Genomic DNA, 22,430 nt, shown 5'->3' on the forward strand with positions numbered 1-22,430 from the left:
GATTGATTCATACATAGCATATAATTAGTGAATAATTCCACGACTGACATGCAAAATCACTCAACCTCCTGACGGAAGCAACACTAATTCTCCATCTTCGGTTCAGAATAACAGTCCAATCTGAACCGCGGTCATGTGATGGCTGCAAGTCATCTGTGCTTACAGTTATATTAAATATAGAGCAGCGCTGATGTAACACAATGTACCCGCAGAAAACACATCAGAGAGACTCCGACACACACACACACACACACACACACACACACACACACACACACACACACACACACACACACGGTGAGCCATCATCCATCCTCAGGCTGTGGAGCTGGAAAAAGAGAAGGCGTGAAAGAGGAACAGACAGAAAAAATAATAATAAGCGCGTGTACCATCTTTACACCTGAAACGTCACTCACATGCATCCACATTCAAGTCAAAGTTGACTACTGTACTGACGCCGATCACACGACAAACACAGTTACTTTATACAAGACGTTCTTACTGCAGCCCTGATCACTCTTTTCCTAAACCTTACCAAGTTATTTTGTTGCATCAGTAAAGCTAAAATCTGATCGTGCATACTGTACATGACCTACATTGACTATGTGACAATGGAGGTCATTATCACAAGAGACAAAATATCTTGAAGGGTAAAAATTACAATGTGTAGTTTCCCCTGAAGTATTAGATAAGCATCTAATATAACTTTCAACTAGAAAACAAGTAAGCACATTTCCCAAAAAGGTACTTTTTGAAATTCATATTTTACAAAAAAGACTGTTGCTATTTGTCCCTTTTCTCTGGCCACTTTTACCTTCAGATAAAGTCTACTTAACTCTTTTCTTTCACAGCTTCCTTTCTTAAGATTTGTGAGGAATAAATGCTGAAATACCTCTTCTACAGGTGGTGGTGCGAGTGAGTCACTTACAGCAGGCTTGGCAGCGCCTCCTGTCTCAATGTCTAGTTTTCTGGAGCTAGATATCTAACCCCCCAAAAAAGTCAACCAATGTTCCGACTAATGACTTTGTAATCGCATCGTAACTCAGTGCCATGAGTACGAGGTCTGGTGTGTGTGAACGAGTGACTGAGAGGCAGATTGTAAAGTAATTCTAATAAAAGCACTATATAAAAGCAGTCGATTTAACACCTTTTCCTTGGTGCTGTGACGAAACGCATCAATTTGAGACTACCGATTTGTTGGCAATGGTTACGTATGAAGACTGTACGGACATATTGTGTTGCCATGTTCAGTCTCATCAACAATGACAGGCATCGTTCTTCAATATTTGTTTTTGTGCTTGAATGCACTGATTGTGAATAACTTCAGCAGCAAGGTAAATGATTCGACTAAAGGTTATTTAAAATATCCTCAATGGTATTTAAAAGAAGAAACCTGGCACAAACAATAGTCTCGTCCCTGATTTCATTGCATTGAAAGTAGAGTCAGCACTCAGACATAATCCGTAGTAATTTACCAGTAAAATGGAATAAGGTTTAAATGACTAAACAAAAATGCGGTTGAATTAATTTCCAATACAACATGGCCTGTTCTGAATTAATTACTTCATATCTACACTGATTAAAGACTTGTTTCTGCTGCAATATGACTGCACATGGCTGAATCGCTGCAATACATTAATGTTCATTCTGTGTGTGACTGTCGTGGTCTCACGATGGTTTATAATGCTTCAGGTAGCAAAAATGTTCTGTTTTGTAAAAGAGTTGTGTTGCTAAAAGTTAGTGCGACACAGTGCTCGTGTAAAACATTGCAACGGGGGAACAGAGTCAGAGAAAATGTGCTTTTCTCTGCTTTCATGCTGGTGGAACAGGTGTATTGATTAGTATTGTCTGTTTTACTGCAGAGTCTAGTTACAGGAGCTCAGCCCGAACACGGAGAGCAGAGGAGATGCTGCATGGTGATAATGAATTGCATCAAAAAGTTAAAAAGAGCCGATTAAAAAACAAAAAAAACATCAGTATAGTCAGAATACGCTCGCTAGTTAAGCCCAGAGGTCCGTTTGAGTTCCAGGTTTTAGTAACCTTACAAGTCTTTTTTTATATTTCTCATGCGTACGAAATAAACAAACACCACCTAGTTGTTGCCTCTAACGATGCACTTCACTCATGGTAGTATGTGGCCACATTAAAGTGTATCTGCGACTATGTGTGGGACTATCCACCACAACTGAACAGTTGCTGGAAGCATCAGTTCAGCCTAATCAAGACGTTTGATGAGCAGCGTTTGAACAACTTGGTAATCTTCCAGGCACAGAAAGCAAAAACTGTCTTTATGCAAATAAGTTCATGAGCGCATTAACGCAACATTATTAATGTGATTTTGTTAATGCATTAGAGCGTTGGATAGCATCGAAATGTGTTCAGCGAAAACCGCATCCCATAATGTCACCATAACAACTGAATTCAGAGCTGCCGTTTGGACCACGTCTTATCTCCTTAATTCAGGGCCCCCAATTATTGCTCGGCTAATTAAAACATTGGAACAGTATCGCTGAAATGACCTCATGAGCAGAGCGGCGGCGGGGCCGAGATAAACACGCAGCATTGTATGTGTTTACTTCCTCAGTCATCTGAATCCACACACACACACACACACACACACACACACACACACACACGCACATAAAGTTAAGTCTCTGTGGCGCAGGAGGTGTATTCATTATGATTAATATTTATAAGCCCACAGACACGGTGGTGGAGAGGTTCCACGGTTATGAAGGAGGCGGCACGAAGGCGAGCGAGGCAGAAATGAAAGCGGGGCTGAGCGTGAGCGACGAGAAAGACCGGAGAAGGAATGCGATGAAGGGGCTCCGAGATAGAGAGGAAGGTCAGACTATCTTCCTTTTTCAAAAGCAGGAATTAGAATTAGAAGAGAGGAAATTGGCCAGTTGGAGTGAGGAAGCCAGGAGCGAGGAGAGAAATGGAGGTGAGGAGACCTTGAGGCCGTCTTATTACGGCTGAATCTTAAACAAGGACGCTCAAATCCCTTTAATGCAGAGGGCCTTAACATGTATAGCTACATCTAACATGTGCACAGCGTCGGCTGTTCACAGGTACAAGACTGCATAACCGTTGTACTGCAGTCCACTTTGAGGCAAACATTTGCCCTCAAATGCTTAATAAAGACCAGAACTAAATCAATGCGGTCTCCAGCGGCCCTGCAATAACGCATACCTTCATGAAGGCATCGTGACGTGTGTATTGACTCAACTTTATGGTCACTTTGAAGACTATAGAGTTTGTGGTGCTGGTAAACTCTAATATTGTGTTTTTTGTAGAAAATACTAAAGATATAAAAACACATCAATGAGAATTTTTCAAGATGAGAGCGATGGGAGAAAGTTTCAAGGTAATGCAGCTGAACATTTGAGACTTGATAAAAAAGGCAAAACTTTTGAATGAATAATTTCATACGAATATTGACAAACTACGCAAATTTGTTATTGTTACATCATCGGTTAACACTCTGTGCACAGCAGTGCTATGAGCTAAATGCTAACAGTGGCGTGCTAAATAAAAAAAAGCTAACCTGCTGATGTTTAACGGGTATAACGTTAACCACGTTCAGCGTCCGAGTTTAGCATGTTAGCATGATTGTGTTTGCTAATTAGCACGAAACACAAGGTCAAACTGGGGTGAAATGTTTTTAGTGAAGCAGACAGACATTTTAGTTGGAAGATCTGGACAAAAATGTGATATAATTCCTCCTGCGGGCGACTTATCGGTCCGTCCACCAACATGGAGGCAATGCATGAGCTAGTTGAACAAACATCTCACTCTGTGCCACCAATGTCAAACTGCTCGTGGCGCTGACCACATATCATGGCAATCTGTGTACAGTGAGCTTTTGAAACACATTTAGGAGGCACCGTTTTTATTGATTGGCAGGTATAGACATATACAAATACCCGTCTTTGTCCACTCACCGTCATTAAGGTCCTGCAGCAGACTCTCCTGACCGGAGAAGTCCAGCTTGACTTTGATGTTGACAGTCAGTGTCACGGCCTGGCCGGACTTCAGAGGCAGGCGAGATAAAGCGTCCTCCAGCTCCCAGCTCAGAAACTCCCCGAACACTTTCTCTGCACACACAAAACACACACAGAAGGGGAGATGAAGGCAGATTAAAAACAAACGAATGAAATAAAAACAGAATTACAAGGCATGTCCGGGTGCGATGATACCTGCTGGGATAAAAGACGGCAAAGTCTGGCAACGTTTGTGTCAACGTTTCTGGACGCAAATACCTTTTGGACGAGGAAAACAAAACATGACACTACTGTGCCTCGTAATCACCCGAAGGCAATTTGCACATGAGGAGTTAGTTAGCTCGCTGCAGGTTGCGCATCGCTAAGGAAGCTACTACGATGTTTCCTTTGCTAAAGGCTTTCCAGAGCAACAAAGCTGCTGATTGGCTCCACGTCCTTTGGATAATGTATGCCTCCAAACCCCGTTTTCTACCTGAGACGAAGGATTCAGCTGCATCTACTTGAGTCAGCGGCATCAAATGAATGACACATCACCTGAATAAAGCCGGCGTCGCGTCTGTGCAGGTGAGCCGTTCCTGCTCTCAGGGATTGCAGGAACAGCAAGCGGGCGGATTTTAACACAAGGGGAGATGAAAGTTCACAGTAGGAACAACAGTTTACACGTCCGCGCTTGATTCACAACCAAAGCCTCTAAAATCCTCTAAGTGGATGTGAATGGAGGCGGCATTAAATAAAGATTTTGTGAATAACGCTGCACTTTAAATATTCATAAACTCCAGAGCTCCTTGCAGTGAATTAAAAAGAGAAAGAGAGAGAAAAGGGAGAGTGAGGCGTTGGGGAAATGATGTAAAAATAAATGGGATTGGGGAAGAAAAACCATTCACTCGAACACGCAACACCAGGCCATACAGTTCAAGAGGGAGACGGCCAGGATTGGGGGTGACACATTATTATCGTCACACTACTAAACTACGAGTCACAAGAAATGGCAGCCACAGGGACTGTCGAGATGTCTTTCATGCATTATTAAAAATTAGCCGGAGACATTCTCACTCTTGGAAATACAATGTGGGGATCACGTCGGCGCTTTCTTCGGGGCAAATACAAAACAACCTTCTGTTTCAGACACTGTGCTGTCGGGAGCACTTGGGCTGGGATTTTAACATTTCCATCCTCTCTGGCCGTGACTACGCTGCGTTTCCTTCTCTACCAATGATCCACCAGTCGGGGAATAAAGTGCAGAGGCGTTTGCAGGAGAGCTTTAAAAAAGGTAGGTAATGAAGAAAAAATGAACAACAGGCATCAGTCACAAATCAGGACCAATCACAGGAATTGCAGTCGGCTATTGTGAAAGTATGATTTACTACAATTGCACAAATTGTAGATCGTCAGATCCACCGAACATCCGAGTTCTCAACAAGTAAAAAGCTAATTAGGGCACAAAGGGCTCCGGGTGCGTCCAATTAAAGCAATCAATAGTGTTAACCGTCAACAGAAGAGGCGACACAAAAGAAAAACATCCGGCACTTTCACCGTCAAACATGGATGATGTCATCGTCAGCGGCGGAGAGACCAGGCACGGGTCTCTAACCGATAGCCTTAACGGGTCAAAATCTATGCTGTTTGTTAACGGGTCAACAGTTTAATTGTTTACATAAGACAGAAAGACGGCAGCTGACAGCCAGAATCAGTGAAGCGATGATAATCCCCTCTTTTCCTTTTTTTTTTTGCATGGGTTGCTCAGTGGAAAGTGTTTTGTCTTTATCCAGACATTTGATATGAATGCACACAAGTGTCGTGGAGGACAGTTGAGCCGAGCTGATGTTTATATCCACAGAGGAGCAATGCGGTGGCAGTGATGAACAAAAGATCTGATGGCAGCTTATTTTCTGCTATTCGGAGACCAACTCCTCTTATGTAAATACTATAAAATAGATTACGGTATGAAGAGTTTGTTTTGTTCTCCATGTTTTTTTTGTGTGTGTTGAGAAACGGATCCGGTATCTCGTGCCATGACGGCTGAGCTGTACCAGAAAGAGTAACGACTGTTTGTTTTGCCGCAGATGTCTTCAATTGTGACTCTTCATCTTTTATTCATTCGCTCGGAAAGTGCGGAGGGGCTTCAGAGAGGCTCGACGGTGGCGTTTCTACAGCTACTAGCGGGTTATAAGTCCGGAGGCGCAGGCAGGTGTGGGGACAAGGTGATATGATGACATGGGATGGTACCCCGCTGACGCCTTGGTGCTGCCAGGAGACACTCCAGCCTCCGTCTGGCATCAAGCCCGCCGCACCAATGACCCACTGCTCCTGCAGGTAGACAAAGCACCACAACAAAAACACCCCAAACATGACATACCCGCATATGGACGCTACCATGCAGACGCTATTTTAGGATGGGCAAATAAAACAAATGCATTATGAATAATGGTAAGACCTTTAAAACTATTTCTCAGGGTTACGAGTGTGAATTAAAATATATATATTTTTATTTTATTCATATTAAATTAATTATACGATTTAATTGATCATAATTTAGGAATATTAAGGCATTATGTTTATCCCTACAAAGTCTCTTTTTTGTATATTCGATTGTGGCTTTATTTAGTAAATTCAGTTTATTTTGTGCAGCCCAAAATCACAAATTTGCAAGAAAATCTAAGTGGACAAGACGACACAGCCGGAAGACACGAGACATAAACACGATGAGCACCGAAGACATGTTCACCAGAGAAAAGTTGATCAGGGATCCATTACACACCAACAAACTGGTATTGGTAACTGGTAACAAACTGGTATTGGTAACTGGATGGTAAGAGTGAATTTGCACATCAGAAATCACTGTTGTTGGACTACAGCCGGTGACTTGAACAGACCCACGTAGGTGTGTGTGAAGCACCTACAAAAGTCTGTTTTGATACAAGTGAAGAATTGAGGAATCATTGATGACAAATATCCTAAAAATAAGAGCGAAACCAACAATGATGATGGTTTACGATGACGGCTGCTCTGGAATTGTACAAGAAATTGTAAGAAATTGGTCAAATCGAGGTGCTTTGCCAGAGGAGGCACCAGTGTCGATACGCACGCAGCTGTTGAAGGGCACGTCTACGTCTACTTATGGTTAAATATGAGAAATCAAGCTGTGCATGTGCACCCAGTTTCATATTGATTGAGATAATCATCAATTAACAGTTAAAGGGTTAAAGTGATGTTAGCTTAAGAATGTCAAGCAAATCAAATATAAAAGGATTATTGGAGTTCCTGCTGCCTACATTCAGAGCGCCGTATCCATCCAGACACCACCTTTAAACAGCACCATCTTAAGTGGATGATTCCTCATCATTAACGAAATGAAGTGGAAAAACACCGGTAAAAACTAGATTGACCGGATTAAAAATACATACTCATTAAGGTGTGGGAATTTCTTCAAGGACGAGGCCTATTTAAAGCAGGTTTCTTGAAAACGCACTGGTTTCAGAAGTTGTGGAGACAAAAAAAAAAGAAAACATGAATTTCCATAGGGAGGAGAACTGTATGATCGATTGCACTGCAATGCAATTAGCAGGTTGGGTTGTATGATGCAGCCGGCACCGCTGTTCTTCCTCTGAGGCAATAAGTGAGCTTTGGCAGAACCGTCATGTTCACACTTGAGAGCTTTTACAAAAGACTCCATCAAATACTGGTACCCTGCAACTACTAGTACTGCAAATACTGGTACTTTGAAAAAAGGAAGCTCGTCTATGAGCAGCTTTCTGGGGGTCACTCTGGTTGGCGTTAAACAGAAGGCACTCTGCCATCTGCACTGTTTCTATGCTGACTACCAGTCAAATAAAGCTTTTAACAAGCGTTTCCTTCTCCTCTTCCTCCCACCAAACTCACAATCTCCCCAAATACACACATCCTCCCTCACCATTGCCGTCTTGCTTGTGGGTGGTACATGGTGGACTGTTTACCAGCTTTGAATGTAATATTCTCAAATTACCAAGCGCCTACTCCTGAAATCACTTTTAGCCATTCCTTTTTGCAGTAAAAAATGCCATATTTAATTTAATACGAGTTTTTTTTTGGTTTGTGTTTTCATTAGAAGGAAGATTACATTGACTTTTTTGCAACTATTATGTTTTTCATTCTGAAAGTGAACATAATTGAGGGGATAAGTGAGACTTTATCTTAATAAATACGTCTTAATGAAACATAGGTGGTGTTTTTTCTTCTCATAATTTATTCATGGGGGTGCAGTTAGTGACATCGTGGGCCCCGATGGGTAGCTGGGAGAAATGTCTTAATTGCTTAAATAACCTTTGTTATAGAGTGCATCCTGGACATGTCGTCACTAAATACAACCACTTAAGCATCAAACACCATCACAGACAGCCATCAGAACCAAAGTGAAACCCAGATTACATTTTTAAAAACATGACTCCTGTGACACACTCCAGGCGGAAGCTGCTCTGACATTAAATGGCCTTCAAAGGTCTCCCAGCTCAGATGTGGTATATTTAATTGCTTACAGGGGTTCTTTCTTTGTACCGTAATGAAGCCGACTGCAAAGTGCACGGCGAAGGAAATGGCAGTTTCAATAAGGAGGAAATCTTGACTGCTGTCGCGATGCCACAATTAAATGAGGAATACACATTGTTGTTTCGGGGGTATAATGTGTGCTTGAATGCTACATCCAACATCACAAAACAAGATGCAGGCCTTACAAATCTTTATACTTCATCAGAATCAGTGCTGTACACTCTTGATATTTCCATGTGCTTCATTATAATGATAAAGTTAAGTAAACATTGATAACAATTGTTTATTTTATTACTTTTAAGAGATCCAAAACAGTCAAAACAACACGGATTGCAAAGGTAGAGATTTTTAGTGAACTATGTTTTGGTTGTTGACCACTGAGTTTACTTATACACTTTTTAAAATGTTTTACACTCAATTAGTCAATTTGAATGGCTTCATGTTTGCTTGTTTTTTGTCGTAAGCAATTGAAGCATATTGTAAAACTTAGTGTTAAGTCTTATATTATAATATTTTTCAAATAGAATGATTCAAGGATATTCATTCAAGTTTAAGGGAAAGCTGAGATGGTGCATTTCGTTTTCAGGTCTAGAGAAGTCATTTCCTTTTGCTTGTTTATCCAACAAAATAAATAGCATTGCCTTGGAGGCAAAGCTGTGTTTGCTGAATAGTTTCCAAACCAGCACAACAACGGCTCCATTTCAAAGAGAGCTCCTGTTAACTAGAGAGACTACAAATGTGCCCTGTCCGGCCAGCAGGGAGCAGAGTGTGCTGGAGGCAGGGTGGCTCTGAGAGAGGCAGCTAGTCACTGGATGAGTGTCAAATCCAAGGCCTTTGCAATTAGAGATCTGTACTCGTTTGCCCTGACGGGCAAATTATTATTCAACTTGAGCGAGGTCTTGACGGCGCTTTTGTGCAGAAGTTCCCAGGCAACAAGCAAGACTCAGTAATTCTCTCACCACGCCGTCAGTGGGTCATTAACTCTACAAAAGGGCTGGTCAGCAAAATATCCCCCCCGCCATCTCTACACAAGGGGAAAGGGAATGGATGAAAAGTGAGAAAAATACACAACTGAGCAGTGTAAGCCTGACAGAAGCGGCCCGGTGATACAGCGTCTGTGAGTGTTAACCCTTGGACGGAGGAGGATATGTTAGTGTAGCTCGTTTGCAATTAAACACAGAACCCGTGGGCTATTCTGGAAATGTCAACTACCTTCCATACTGGCCTCCAGCCACTCCTCCCAGTGTGATCGAACCGCTGCTGAGAGCAATGGTATGGCTGCCTGATTCTGAATCGACTGGAGGAATAAGAGGAAATACAGGACTAGTTTATCTGTATGGTTCAATAGTTTGACATCAGCAGGTCAAAAGTCTTTGTTTAAATTGTTCCTGACAAAGTGCATCAATCTCTACATATCATCATCATCATCATCTAACTGTTACTAAGACAGGTGTACTTTTATAGCCAAACACCTGTTTTGATTTTGTTGTACTCCCACTGGACTGAAGTGTTCAAGTCAAGTTGAAGGTCCAAACACGTTGTTTCTCAATTAACTAAAACAAAAACTTTAGAAAGTAGTGTGACATACCGATGGTGTGACACGCGAGTGGTGCCTTACTGTTAGTATGGGTAGTACTAGTATGGGTAGTATTAGTATGGGTAGTATTAGTATGGGTGGTATTAGGATGGGTGGTATTAGGATGGGTGGTATTAGTATGGGTAGTATTAGGATGGGTAGTATTAGGATGGGTAGTTTTAGTATGGGTAGTATTAGGATGGGTAGTTTTAGTATGGGTAGTATTAGGATGGGTAGTATTAGGATGGGTAGTTTTAGTATGGGTAGTATTAGGATGGGTAGTTTTAGTATGGGTAGTATTAGGATGGGTAGTTTTAGTATGGGTAGTATTAGTATAGGTGGTATTAGTATGGGTGGTATTAGTATAGGTAGCATTAGTATGGGTGGTATTAGTATGGGTGGTATTAGTATGGGCAGTATTAGTATGGGTAGTATTAGTATGGGTAGTATTAGTATAGGTGGTATTAGTATGGGTAGTATTAGTATGGGTAGTATTGGTATAGGTAGTATTAGTATGGGTAGTATTAGTATGGGTAGTATTAGTATGGGTAGTATTATCAGCTGCTTGTAGCTTATCACTGACTGGTATTGTATGGGTCGTCCGATAAAGTAAATCAGTGACTTCAAATACTGTTTTTCAGCTGTAAAATAAAATATAACATTTCTAGATTTATAAAAATGTTAATATACCGTAATAATAGAATTGCAGCATCAGTAATTTTAGCTGTCTGTGGAAGCAAAGGAAGTCTACGTTTCTGATTAAATAAACCACTGAGGGTAAAGTACAGCGGTAGTATACAATGCCAACATTATTATAAAGCTGAATGACACGACATCTAGTGGACTGCTGTCACAGAGAGGTTTAAAATTCATTGAATAGACTCATTTTGTAATTACCGTTTATCACCTGGCTGGACTGCTGACCACAAGTAGCACCGGGCAAGGGGGTTTCAAAGCATGATTTCTCCTTTATCTCATCATCAAAAAAAATATAATAGAGTACAATGTTTGGAAATGTTGCTGCCTATTTTAGTAGCGCCGCTGCCTTTTTTTTTCAAACAGAGAGTGAGACAAAGACAAACAAGCAGAAGAGAGAGAGAGAGAGAGAGAGAGAGAGAGAGAGAGAGAGAGAGAGAGAGAGAGAGAGAGAGAGAGAGAGAGACAGCCCCTCCGAGTGAGGGGGACTGCAGAGATCTGAGGATCTGAGCAGGTGTTGAACAAAGACATGGAGAAACACAGAGTGAAAAGCCACAGGGGCATGAAAGCTGTGGGACGAAAGGCAACAGGTAGTAGCCTTCTGTTGTACTGCGGGCACGGGGCCTGCAGCAGGATGGAGTAAAACTCAGTGGGTGAAGTACATCAAAAAGAGTCGTGACTAAAAACAACAGTGATAACCCATACTACATCAAAACACCATTTGTTTTGCAGGTTTTCCCACATAGTGACATTGGCTCCTCTTTGAGCCCCTTTCAGTAAAGTTTTCAATGATGTCCTCATTTCTGTTGACAACCACGCCTTCAACATCCTCATCTTCCTCATCTATTGCAGCCTTCATCCTGCTCTCCACACTTGAAGGCCACTGTATAAAAAGGAACTTCACTCAGCTGGCTCCTGTCCTACACAACCAACAGATCATACTTCATCCTACGCAACTCTGTCACATCCACAGTCACACAAGGTGTACCCCAAGGTGCTGTACTCGGCCCCTTCAGACATTTAAAATCATTCCTCTCGGTCAGATTATCCGTTATTTTTAAACTGGACTTCCACTGCTATGCTGACGACACCCAGATATACCTCAAGACTCCCCCACATCGACTCCTGCCTGCCAGAAAAAGTGGGGTCAAAAGACATGGTTTAGTCAAAAGCCAGGGTACTAACCTTTGGTGGTGATAATCTTAGAGGTGAGCTCCAAAGTCTCGATGTCCTCGGATCCAATGTTCTCCAATGTGATGGTCAGCTGCTGGGTCTCTCCATTAAAAAGCTGCATGGACACAGTGCTGGACAGTTCCTCTTTGGACGTCGGCTGAGACGTGTGGGCTGACCTGTTTGGTTTTGTGGAGGAAGAAGAACTTTTCAGTTAGGATTCAAAGTCGAATGTGAGGAGTCAACACAAGTTAAGAAAATAACTCAAAAGATATAAGGCCTGTCATGGCGAAGGCAAGTTTGATGTGGCTTGATAAGATGCAAACAGTTCCATTATACTTCTATCATGATTTTCAATTCCAAAGGCATAAATCAACTATAGACGTGTGAAGACCGATTCTCCTTTACATGCTCTCTCTGACATTTTAATGAAATTGATAAGTGCTTCTTGGAATCTCATTAGCTGGAGCGTCAATTGTGGATGTTTTTTTTCCACGCAGGGGGAAGTCTTGGTGAATGATTTGTGGGTTTTGCCATCAAACCTCATTTGGGTGGTAATGTAACATGTTTGTGACTGAATTTATGGATAACCAGATCTTATCAGAGAAAAATATGTCCTTTGCCAATGCCCACAAGCTTTGTTTCATGTTATGAATCAGTGGATTGTGCACAGCACAGATGAAGGACTCACTCTGCACTCACTGGGTGATTAATAAAATGTTGGTTTTTCAGTACAGCGTGCACAGTGTAATGCATATAGACCCCTGCCACAATGAATATAATAGTCATTTAAAAGAGTAAACTCACACTGAGTCACATAAAGTGGAGAACTGCTCATCAACTTTTGAAAAAATGTGTGTCTAGTTGTATTTCTGATCGAATTAGAGTCAGTGACATCATAGCAAAGTATTCCAATCAGCTGTCAGAAGCAGAACGCCTGCAGCTGATGCTTCGCGTTTCAAAGAGCTGGTGGCATCTGTTTTTGTGAAGCAATGCAAATACTGGAGCACAAACGGGATGTACAAGATTATGAAAGATCAATGCAGGTGTTTTCTCCGACTTTAGCACACCTCATTACACATGCACATGTGCATAACTTTAAATGCAGCGAGAATTACAATGCCAGTCATCGACAACTGCTGATGTGAGGGTTTCTTTCACAGCAGTAGAGACAGTAAGGTCAACACTTCAAATAATTCTTCAAAAATGTTGCTGACATTTCAAAGGCATTGTGTTATAATACGATTACATTACGGTAGACCCATGCACTCGATAAATGTTAGACATAATTGACGCTTATATTTTAACACTGATGTAAGCGATGTATAAAAAAACAAACTGTAAGAAGGCAGCTTTGCGCTCGAGGGGAAAAGATATCGGAAAAGTCAATGAGGCACCTCTTCAACTGAGGTCGTAGCTGGAGGTCCACTTGTGGACCCAGCGAGAGCGCCTACCCGAGAGACCACAAAACAAATCACATTTGTATTCCATTCGCTTCATGTATCTGCAACGGTACTCTTCCAACGCTGGAGAATAAAAAGATTTTCCACATCAAAAGCCGCTGAAGTGCTGTACTTACAGGCATGACCTAAATAGTGGATTTTTTCAGCAAGCAGCTCTGCTGTCAGAATGATTTACAACACTCCAGCACGGCGCTTTACAAGTAGTAATTTAACCCATGCTTTCTCCTTTTATGTTTCCTACTTTTACCGCATTGAAAATGTCAACTCACCCAACAGGATGTACATGAAAACAAATTAACCTGCTGCTCTGGCGTTGGGATTGACAAACAAACTGCAGCCATTTCTGGCATAGGAAAAATGCTACATTACAAATGGCATCAGTTTTGTTTCAAGTTCTCCAGCCAAAGTTTGGTTGGTTGTGTATTTTAAGCGTTTCAATGCACAAGAGGCTGGGCAGTGTTTGACTCGAATGTGCAATATGTTCTTGTTAATTTAAACTCTAATTATGTGCAGAACGGCAATACTAACTAGCATTATTAGCATTAATTAATTTAATTAATTAAAGTCACAGATGCTTCCAAATCAGAAGTGTTTTAAAATGTTTACTCTGAATATATTATCACTCGTCACTGGCATTGTATTCATTCACAAAAAAATGTGGTTGCATTAGGTTTAAAAGTGCTTTTTTGACTTCAACTTTTTCCAAATACTACTCTAACTGTTTAGGAGTCTATTTTTTGGGCACAGTTATCTTAAGAGTTGGGGTCAATGTCAGAAATAGTACACAATAAGGATCTGGTTTCTGAATACAAATGTTGGGTCCAGAAACAAGCAAAAAAAAAAGGTCCAGCGTGTGGGATTTAGTGGCAGTGAGGTTGTGAATTGCATCAAACTGAACGCCCCGTTATTATCGAATAACAACGTGTGACTTTGAAGCTACTCCCCCACATAGCGGTGAGTCAATCCATAAACAATTCAAAAAGGTGAGCAAATAATTACAAGGAAACATGAATACCAGGCTGTGTGAGACACAACAACTAAAAGTCTGTATGGTTTCAAATGAAACACATTTTTGGTCAAGGGTTAATACCTGCTCATTAATTTAGCAAATGAGGGTTTAAAGTATGTTGTTTATGATTGAAAACAGGTCAAATAGGGCAGTGACATTGCTCAATATTTGTCTTTTGTTACACATTATTAAATTTGAGCACCAACCACTATCCAAACCTGAGAGTAGTAGGACAGTGACACCTTGTTCATTGTTTCGGCTCTGCACTCCATTTCCCGATGGATGTGAAATGAAACAATAACTGAGGGGAAAGTGCTGACTATCAGCTGTAACAGGGTCTGAGGGTGCTCACATCCATCCTGGGTGAACAGTGTAGGACTCGTTGCCCTTTCATATTTTTAAACGGCCAAACAGTGCAATGTTCTTTGTCTGCACAGTGAGCCGCCTGAGCTCAGGTCAACGCAGCCTGTGTTTCACTCACCGAAGACCAGTATGAGGCCAAACGGTCCAAACAGGAGCAAGTGACTGCAAAGGATTTCTATTTGAAGCAAAATCGAAAACACAAAAGTTCCTCTTACCTGTATTCATCAATCTAGATTGATTGGAGTATTGGTGCGAGTTGCTGAGTGTTACGATAGAGACTGCAGAGATGTCTGAATATAATAAATAATAATTTAACTATATGGCACTCGGCTTGCGATGCTCAAAAAAACAAAACACATTAACAAGACTCAACAGCAATGTCTCTGACCCGGTTGCTCAAAATAATCCACAGACTTCGTTGTGGGCAGTTTCAGGGAGGAACCATTTTCTTTCTACCAATCAACACCCGCCAAACAGTTCACCGTGAGTGAAGAATGAGACAAGGACAAAGAAGCACAAGAGAGAGAGACAGAGACAGCAGAGATCTGAGGACCTGAGCAGGTGTTGAACAGAGAAATGAAGAAACACAGAGTGAAAAGCCACAGGGGCATGAAAGCTGTGAGACGAAAGACAACAGGTAGTAGCCTTCTGAGAGAAAAGCGAAGCAACTCACACCAAAACAATCAAGATTGATAAATAACAGGGAAGAGAAAAATTGGTATTTTTGATTTTGGGCTCAACTGTCCCTTTAAGTTTATACATTTTGGCCCCATTTAATCTCTTCATGTGATGTGGATGTACACACCCTCACATTAAAGCTGTGTGTCAAAACTTGAATCTTCATATCCGATGTGCAATGAGGCTGACAATATAAATTGACTGTCATCTCTTGCGTCTTAAGCTAAAGAAATTTTGAGTAAACTGAATACTCTCACTGTTGACATAACTGTAAAACTGAGTTTCTTCAGAAAGAAACACATAAAAGCACCACTTTAAATAAAGTATTTACTAGCAATGTGCTCATATGTTTCTTGGAAATAAGACATTCAGCATGAAAAAAAAGCAAGTAATTGACTAAAGAAGTCATAATAACCATGAAAACACAGAGATTCGCAGAGTTCCTGACCGTGGCAGTGACGTGCTGAGCTGCAGACGAGGGAGGGAGGGAATGACCTCCACCAAAGTGCCGCTAGTCTTCACACTGGTCAGGCCCTCCAAGAGGCAATCACTGGTCACTCCAAACACCGATGTGTGGTAACCTGGGTTCAAACGCAGGTTAAAGAGACGTTTAGCTCGACTGGAGTACTTTTTTTTTTCTTGAAGAGCCTAAAGTCTCTGAACAAACGCCTCAATAAACCATCTTTTTATCCTTCATGTGCGGCGTCGTAGCATTGGAAGAGCGGTGCAGCTGCACTCACCGTTGACGGTGATGTTGCCGGCTGTACGCGGAACGCCGACCAGAGTGACGGGGTACAGGCCGGACTCCGCGGGCAGGGACAGCGCAGCAGGCAGGGACTCAAACTCCACGCCAGATGTCAGCAAACCCTGAAAAACCAGATCAGATAGAATGAATCCATGAGCTAATGATGATGATGAATGCATTAAATAGATGCAGTGTATGCGCGTCGAAGCAAAACGGTCATTCAAGAATATAAAAAAAAGACAGAAAAGTAAATAATCTGTTGAAAGTTCTTGCATGAGTTGAGGAGAAATGTAGATCTTCACAGTTTTGGCCATCAGTATGATGATCATTACTTTATCGTTAAATTGTACTTAACGTAATGCTGAGACCTAGTGATGTCACCGTTTCCCCAGATCTCAGCCATTAAATTGGTGGAAAGATTATTATTATTACTACTACTGATCGGAAGGACAACAATGTAACTTCTTAAACTATTGAGAACAAAGCAGAGGATTGTAATAATGAAGTCTCAAAAGAGCAGTCGAGACTGCAGCGACGTCACCATCTATTGCTGAGCAATGCAATAAACGGCAGACGCAGTGCAACGCAGTAGTTAAATGGGGCTGGTTTTTATTTCACCCCCCAACCACTTGTCTTATCTGAGCTCAGAAGGGCCACGTCGAGAGATACAGCGGGATAATAAGGGGATATATGTATGTGACGGCCTTTAAGACAGTGTCTCCTACAGGAACCACGCTTATTGCAACATTACTCACGCCTCGTTGAGCCAACCCACATGCCTTTTCTTAAAGATAATCCCTGAGACAGCAATGAACCTCGTGTAACCCAACTTTCACACCATTCTGCGAAAAAACATAACTGTATAAAAGAGACCTGAATGTATCGTTGGCGCTGGGCTCGCGTTCATGTCTTTGGGAGTTAGCGGGACATGAAGCCAAAATGGCTTCATGTCTGCCGAGTGAGAAAATCATCCGGATCTTCAGCCAATACTTCGCAGCCCAAAAATAACGCTGGATTTGCATGTTAAAACTTTTAAGACCTACTTGTACTTTAAAATGATCCACTGATTTACAGACGTCTCTTTCTTAAAGTCAGACAACAAAAATTGGCTTCAAAGACAAAATGCATCTCGCTCACTTAAAGTCCAGAGACACACCAGGGGCGCCATGAATTCCTCCCATTTCCTTTTTTTAAATTTAAATCTGGGTAGTGTGTTGCACAGGGGATGCTGGCAGTGATGCAGCGGCACGCAGCAAAAAGAAAAGTTGAAACTGAATCGGTTTTTGAGGAAACACAACCCGGCGTCACGGCGGATTAAGGATGGAAATCACAGAGTGGTACGAGACGAAGAAACGTAATCTACCCTCTGGGCTTCGGAAACATCTCTTGCACAATTCACAGCGATATATCCAGCAGATATTTCAGTCGAGACCAGAGTGGCGGACCGACCGTGTGTCCTGCCGACACGAGAGCCACGCTGTCGTGTAGAACAATTACTGTGACCTCTGACCTCCAACCTGAACCACAACGGCCTTTTCGACGACAGTTTCAATTGCCCATCGCCCATCGATTCCTCTGATATAAGCAAAGGAGTGAGACATTTTGACTTCTAACTTTTATAGTTATTTGAGCAAGTCTTTTATGTGTTAATGTTATTTGATACCTCGGCAGTGCGAGGAGCAGCGTGGTGGTTCTTACAGCCTTGCGATTTCAAAAATGCAGGATCTCAAGAGGCGAGTTGCATTCATGAATACAATTGAAAGACAAGTTTCTAGTTGTCAAATTGGCTGCGGAGACAAAAGACAGTGCACGTCACCTCAGCTTCATTTGCAGTCAGAAAAGCCCTCCGTGCGGCTTTGAAGTCGTCTTTGAATGTGCACTCGAGCCCCCGCGCCCTCCTCCGAGCGACGATATTTACATTCCCGATACGCGCTGCCCGTCTTGCACGAGGCAGACGGCGGTGACGTCATGACTTCATCAATCCCCAGCAGCAGACACTACGTCACTCGAGGGAAGGCTGCACGAGGAGCTGCGCCTCAAGTGCCGCAGCTGAGATTTAAACTCTCCTTGCGTGCACCTCAGGACATTATTTTGCCGTCATCGGAGGGCAGGAGTGGCCATATTAACCTATTGGGGGGAAAAAAGCTAATTTGCATTCTTGAAAAGGTTAATTAGCCCGCTTCACTAACAGTAACGATTGGAGCATGAGCATCGTGTCGTTGTCTTTATTGTAGACGCAGACGGTGAGCAGTTAACCTTTAGATTGGCTTTAACTAATGCCACAATAATAGTATGATTATTATTAATGATTACCATTATTTCTTTGTTATGGAACATTAGTGCACATCTGATGGCGACAAAACCACAAAAAAAAAAGTCTTGCTGAGAAAGCTAGACTAAATAAGACTGATTCCCGAGACAGAAATTATTCTTTGTATTAATTTCTATAAACACAACACCAATATTAAGCGGTATCTTCAATTATACAAAAAGATATACAGTATTTTCATGCTTTATCTTTAGTGTGGATAACTCATCTGACCTCAGCTTACGAAATGAGACGCAACTAAAAGCATGATTTGTCATTTTGAAGAAAAAGCAAATAAATATTCCACACGTGTTTGTGGGGAGACGGACGTATTGGACATTGACCCCTCTAAAAAATGAAAGGGTGGGGGGATTGCGCTAAAAAAAAAAAAGGGGAAAAAAAGCAACACTTTATTAGAAAATCAATAAAGCACAAAACAAAGCTGGGTATTAGTGCTGGAGTTGAGTGCTGGCTGAGAAGGAGAGCGCCCGTCTTGCCAAACCGCAGAGTCACCTTGGTGACGGAAGAAGGCAAAAGTGACCTTGCGTGTTTCAGAGAGCGGCTTCGTGTGCGGCCGGATAGACGGTCTAACGGCAGTCACTTTGTCTGGGGCGCAGAGGGGCTCTTTGGCAGCTTGCGTCACCCCCTGTCCCCGTCTCCACCTGCGTGACTCTACAAACCACCCCGAGGTGCCCGGCTGCCACCGAGCATCGACTGCGTCCCGATCAATTCACCTGGGAGGTGAAGGGAGTTAACGACGTCCTCGTCACCGTTTGACCTCGTCCCCGTTTGACCGCTTCACCTCACACGGCAGCTCTCCCGCCCACGCACTGCAGGAAGTCTTGAAGACACTGAACTTCAGGGGAAGGGAGGGGGGCCTCGTGTGGCTTTTTGGAAATTTTGGCCGGATGGAGAATCTCATTAGAGTGCTTCTCTTGCTGAGCCGGATGACTTCCTGCTGCTGACTCCCTCACAATACAGGATGGAGGCCATGGAAACAAGCTCTTTAAAACATTTACATTGCAAGCGTTCAGAAGAGAGAGGGGGGTGAGAGGGTACTGAACGTATGCACCTACGTGAATGAAAATTGGTATGCATGAAATAAATACACACACACACACACACTGACGAGTGCTTTACTATAAGCTGATTCTCTACTTAAGGAACCTAATTATACAGAAAGAAAATATGCATCATACAACAAAATAAACACTGCACCAAAAATGTCAATATTTTACCCAGAGTTCACCGTATTTGAACCCTGCTTTTTGTAAGTCTCAATATTTTACATTCTAAAAGGCCAAGTACTGTATATTTGAAGGGCTGAAAAAGCTAATTAGCATAAACAAATGCGCAGAGACAATCGCTCGGTGTTTCTTCCTCCAGCTCAAACACGTTCCAGATGTTCCAGACCGCAGGTCACCTGCATTCACCGGGTCTGCAGCGGCGACGCGCCGCTATGCGACAATGCCGAAGCGGCAAAATCCACAAGCAAGACCTGTCCGAGTCAGTTTATCGTCAGCACGGAGACAGCCGCCACAATTAAGAGGCCACCGCCTCCGTTCACACAAAAAACCTCCACAGAAAATTTGTTCTCGACTTTCAGAATAATTGAACGGCAACAAGCCTTTTGACAGGCAGTGCACAGCGCGAGGTCCTGAGGCGCATGCCGTCTGAAAGGAGGCCTCTTGCCTCTGGCCTTTTGAGTGAGCCTGGTGATTGCTTTGCATTTTTCAACGAAGTCCCGCATCACTGCATTCACAGACAGACGCAGCACCGGTGAGCAGGAATCACAGAGATTTACTTTTAATCTTTTGCGCTTTGAACTTGTTGAAGTGACTCAACTGGTGCGTGTTTGAAAAGGAGCGGGAAAAAGGAGCGACAGATAAATTAGAAATGGATGGTCTGAGTCTAGGAGGGTATGTCTGCACGGTTGAAGGCAACGTTCTGATCACAAAGAGTGAATTTAACGAGCAGCTTTTAAACATTACAATTAAATCGAACTGTCCGATGGCTCTTTTTAAACTTTATTTTGCACACAAAAAAGGAGAGCGAGTGGCCTCAAGCTCACCTCAATGCAGAAGCTGTCTGGCAGGATGGTGTGTGAAACCATGAAAGCAATCGCACTACAGGGGGCAAGCGTCTCCCTACTGATGTTTTCTTATCGTCTGGAGCTCGAAGAGATCGTTCTCACCATCTTGTACAATCATCACGGTATTAAACTGTCAAAAGAGCTGAGATTGTTCTGCTTTCTTTAATGTAAATTATGGTACGTATCTGATCTGCAAGGGCCTTTAAAAAGGTGAATTTAAGAAATGATGTAAGATCGAGAAAAATACCGCAGTCCCTGAAGGTTTAAGGGACCTTGATTCTGCAATCCACGATGACCACAAAGCATTGTAACTTCCCTTGTTGCAATACCAAAGGTGTGTGCAGGGAGACTGTTTTGTATCATTACTGCAAGGTCAGCAATCTCCCGTTTTAACAAATTCAGATTCATCAAATATTGAAATTCTCTTTTAAAAGAGAGTCGTTGAAGCATATTTTAAGTTTCGGTGTGATACGTTTCACTGACCATGTTCTCCACACGAAGTTCGTAAGGCATGGGGTTGTAGACCATGAGCTGCACTTCACACACGTCTCCTTGGACCCACTGGAACTCTGGTAAAAGAAGAAGAGACATGACTTCATTAAATTAAGACGTCTGTGGTACAAAACCTACTCGTAGTTCATCAGCTGAGGAAAATACAGCACGAGGCGGCATTGCTAATACAGATCAAACTGAAACAGTCAGTCATAGGTGATGTCATTCTTATTTTTAAATATATCAAAATAAACATAATATATAATAAATAAATATCCTGATTAAATAATAATTAACCAAAACTGAATAATCAGTGAATGCTCATCAAGTTACACTTCTCATATGTATTGTTAACTACAGCCAGCTGCTAGTTAGCTTAGCATAAAGACTGGAAACAGAGGAGAGCAGCTCACCTAGCGCTGTTTTAAGTTTAAAAAAACCTTTTCTATTTATTTTTTTAAATCGGTCCGTTAATACCGCAAAATTTGACTGCGGTTATATCTTTTTTTTGTTTCATCATGTGCAAACTGAAATGTAAAACAATTTATAATTTTACAGGTTACTTACTGTACGTGCAAAACTACGCTAATAACCTGCTGACCCGAGCTTCAAAATTAGCATACAGACATAAGACATAACAGCAGTGTTGTTTGTTTTTTTTAGCAATTAAGCGTATTTCCCAAATGTCGTATTCCCTTAATGTCCAACTGGAAACTCTAAAGACTGGAAACGGGGTAAAGAGCCTACAAGTGGAAACTTATAACAGGTTTTATCTCCTTTGTTTAAGTCGGTGAAGAAGAAAAAAGAAAAGTTATTTTTAGGGCATTTGATAGATTTAAATCTGTGACTTGCGGTTCATGGTCAGCGTCATAATCCCGACGCCATCGTTCTATATCAGACTATTTCTTGGCCGAGAGCAGTAACTTCCTGTCGTCGCTGTCCGACCACCAGCTGAGACTCCAGGAAGTCGCCGCGCGCTGCCAAGAGAGAGTCTGGCACACAACTTCACACAGAAGCAACACTTTTGTACGGACTGTACAGTTTGTGATGCTACACCACAGTTATTACATCAATCATTTCTTTATTTTATAGCAGCACGCTAATATTATATTAATTCAGTCATCACATATGGGTCTAATGTACTGATGTACACATACTTTGGGCCAACAAGTGTATATGCTGTGAATATATTAACAATATGATTGAGTGACAGGACACTTTCAATGGGTCTTTGATATTTCAGAGAATGACATTCACAAAGTTGTTGTTGTGATGAGCCAACAGAAGGGATAATGAGGTCAAAAATATTGACG

General features: G+C 42.1%; 1 protein-coding gene across 4 annotated transcripts in view; it reads right to left on the bottom strand.

Annotated features, from left to right (window-relative positions):
- Positions 1 to 22,430, bottom strand: part of trappc9 (trafficking protein particle complex subunit 9) — a 167,097-nt gene that overhangs the window by 113,158 nt on the left and 31,509 nt on the right. For all 4 annotated transcript variants that reach the window (XM_068576081.1, XM_068576080.1, XM_068576083.1 and 1 more), the window contains 5 exons: positions 21,109 to 21,194; positions 16,221 to 16,347; positions 15,929 to 16,061; positions 11,983 to 12,146; positions 3,945 to 4,097 (listed from right to left, as the gene is read on the bottom strand). In XM_068576081.1, coding sequence (XP_068432182.1) covers positions 3,945 to 4,097; positions 11,983 to 12,146; positions 15,929 to 16,061; positions 16,221 to 16,347; positions 21,109 to 21,194 — 663 coding nt within the window. The remainder of the gene's footprint in view (positions 1 to 3,944; positions 4,098 to 11,982; positions 12,147 to 15,928; positions 16,062 to 16,220; positions 16,348 to 21,108; positions 21,195 to 22,430) is intronic.

This window comes from Clinocottus analis, unplaced genomic scaffold (genome assembly GCF_023055335.1).
Source record: "Clinocottus analis isolate CAN_PGR_092001 unplaced genomic scaffold, fCliAna1.0.p SCAF_14, whole genome shotgun sequence".
Taxonomy (NCBI): Eukaryota; Metazoa; Chordata; class Actinopteri; order Perciformes; family Cottidae; genus Clinocottus; species Clinocottus analis.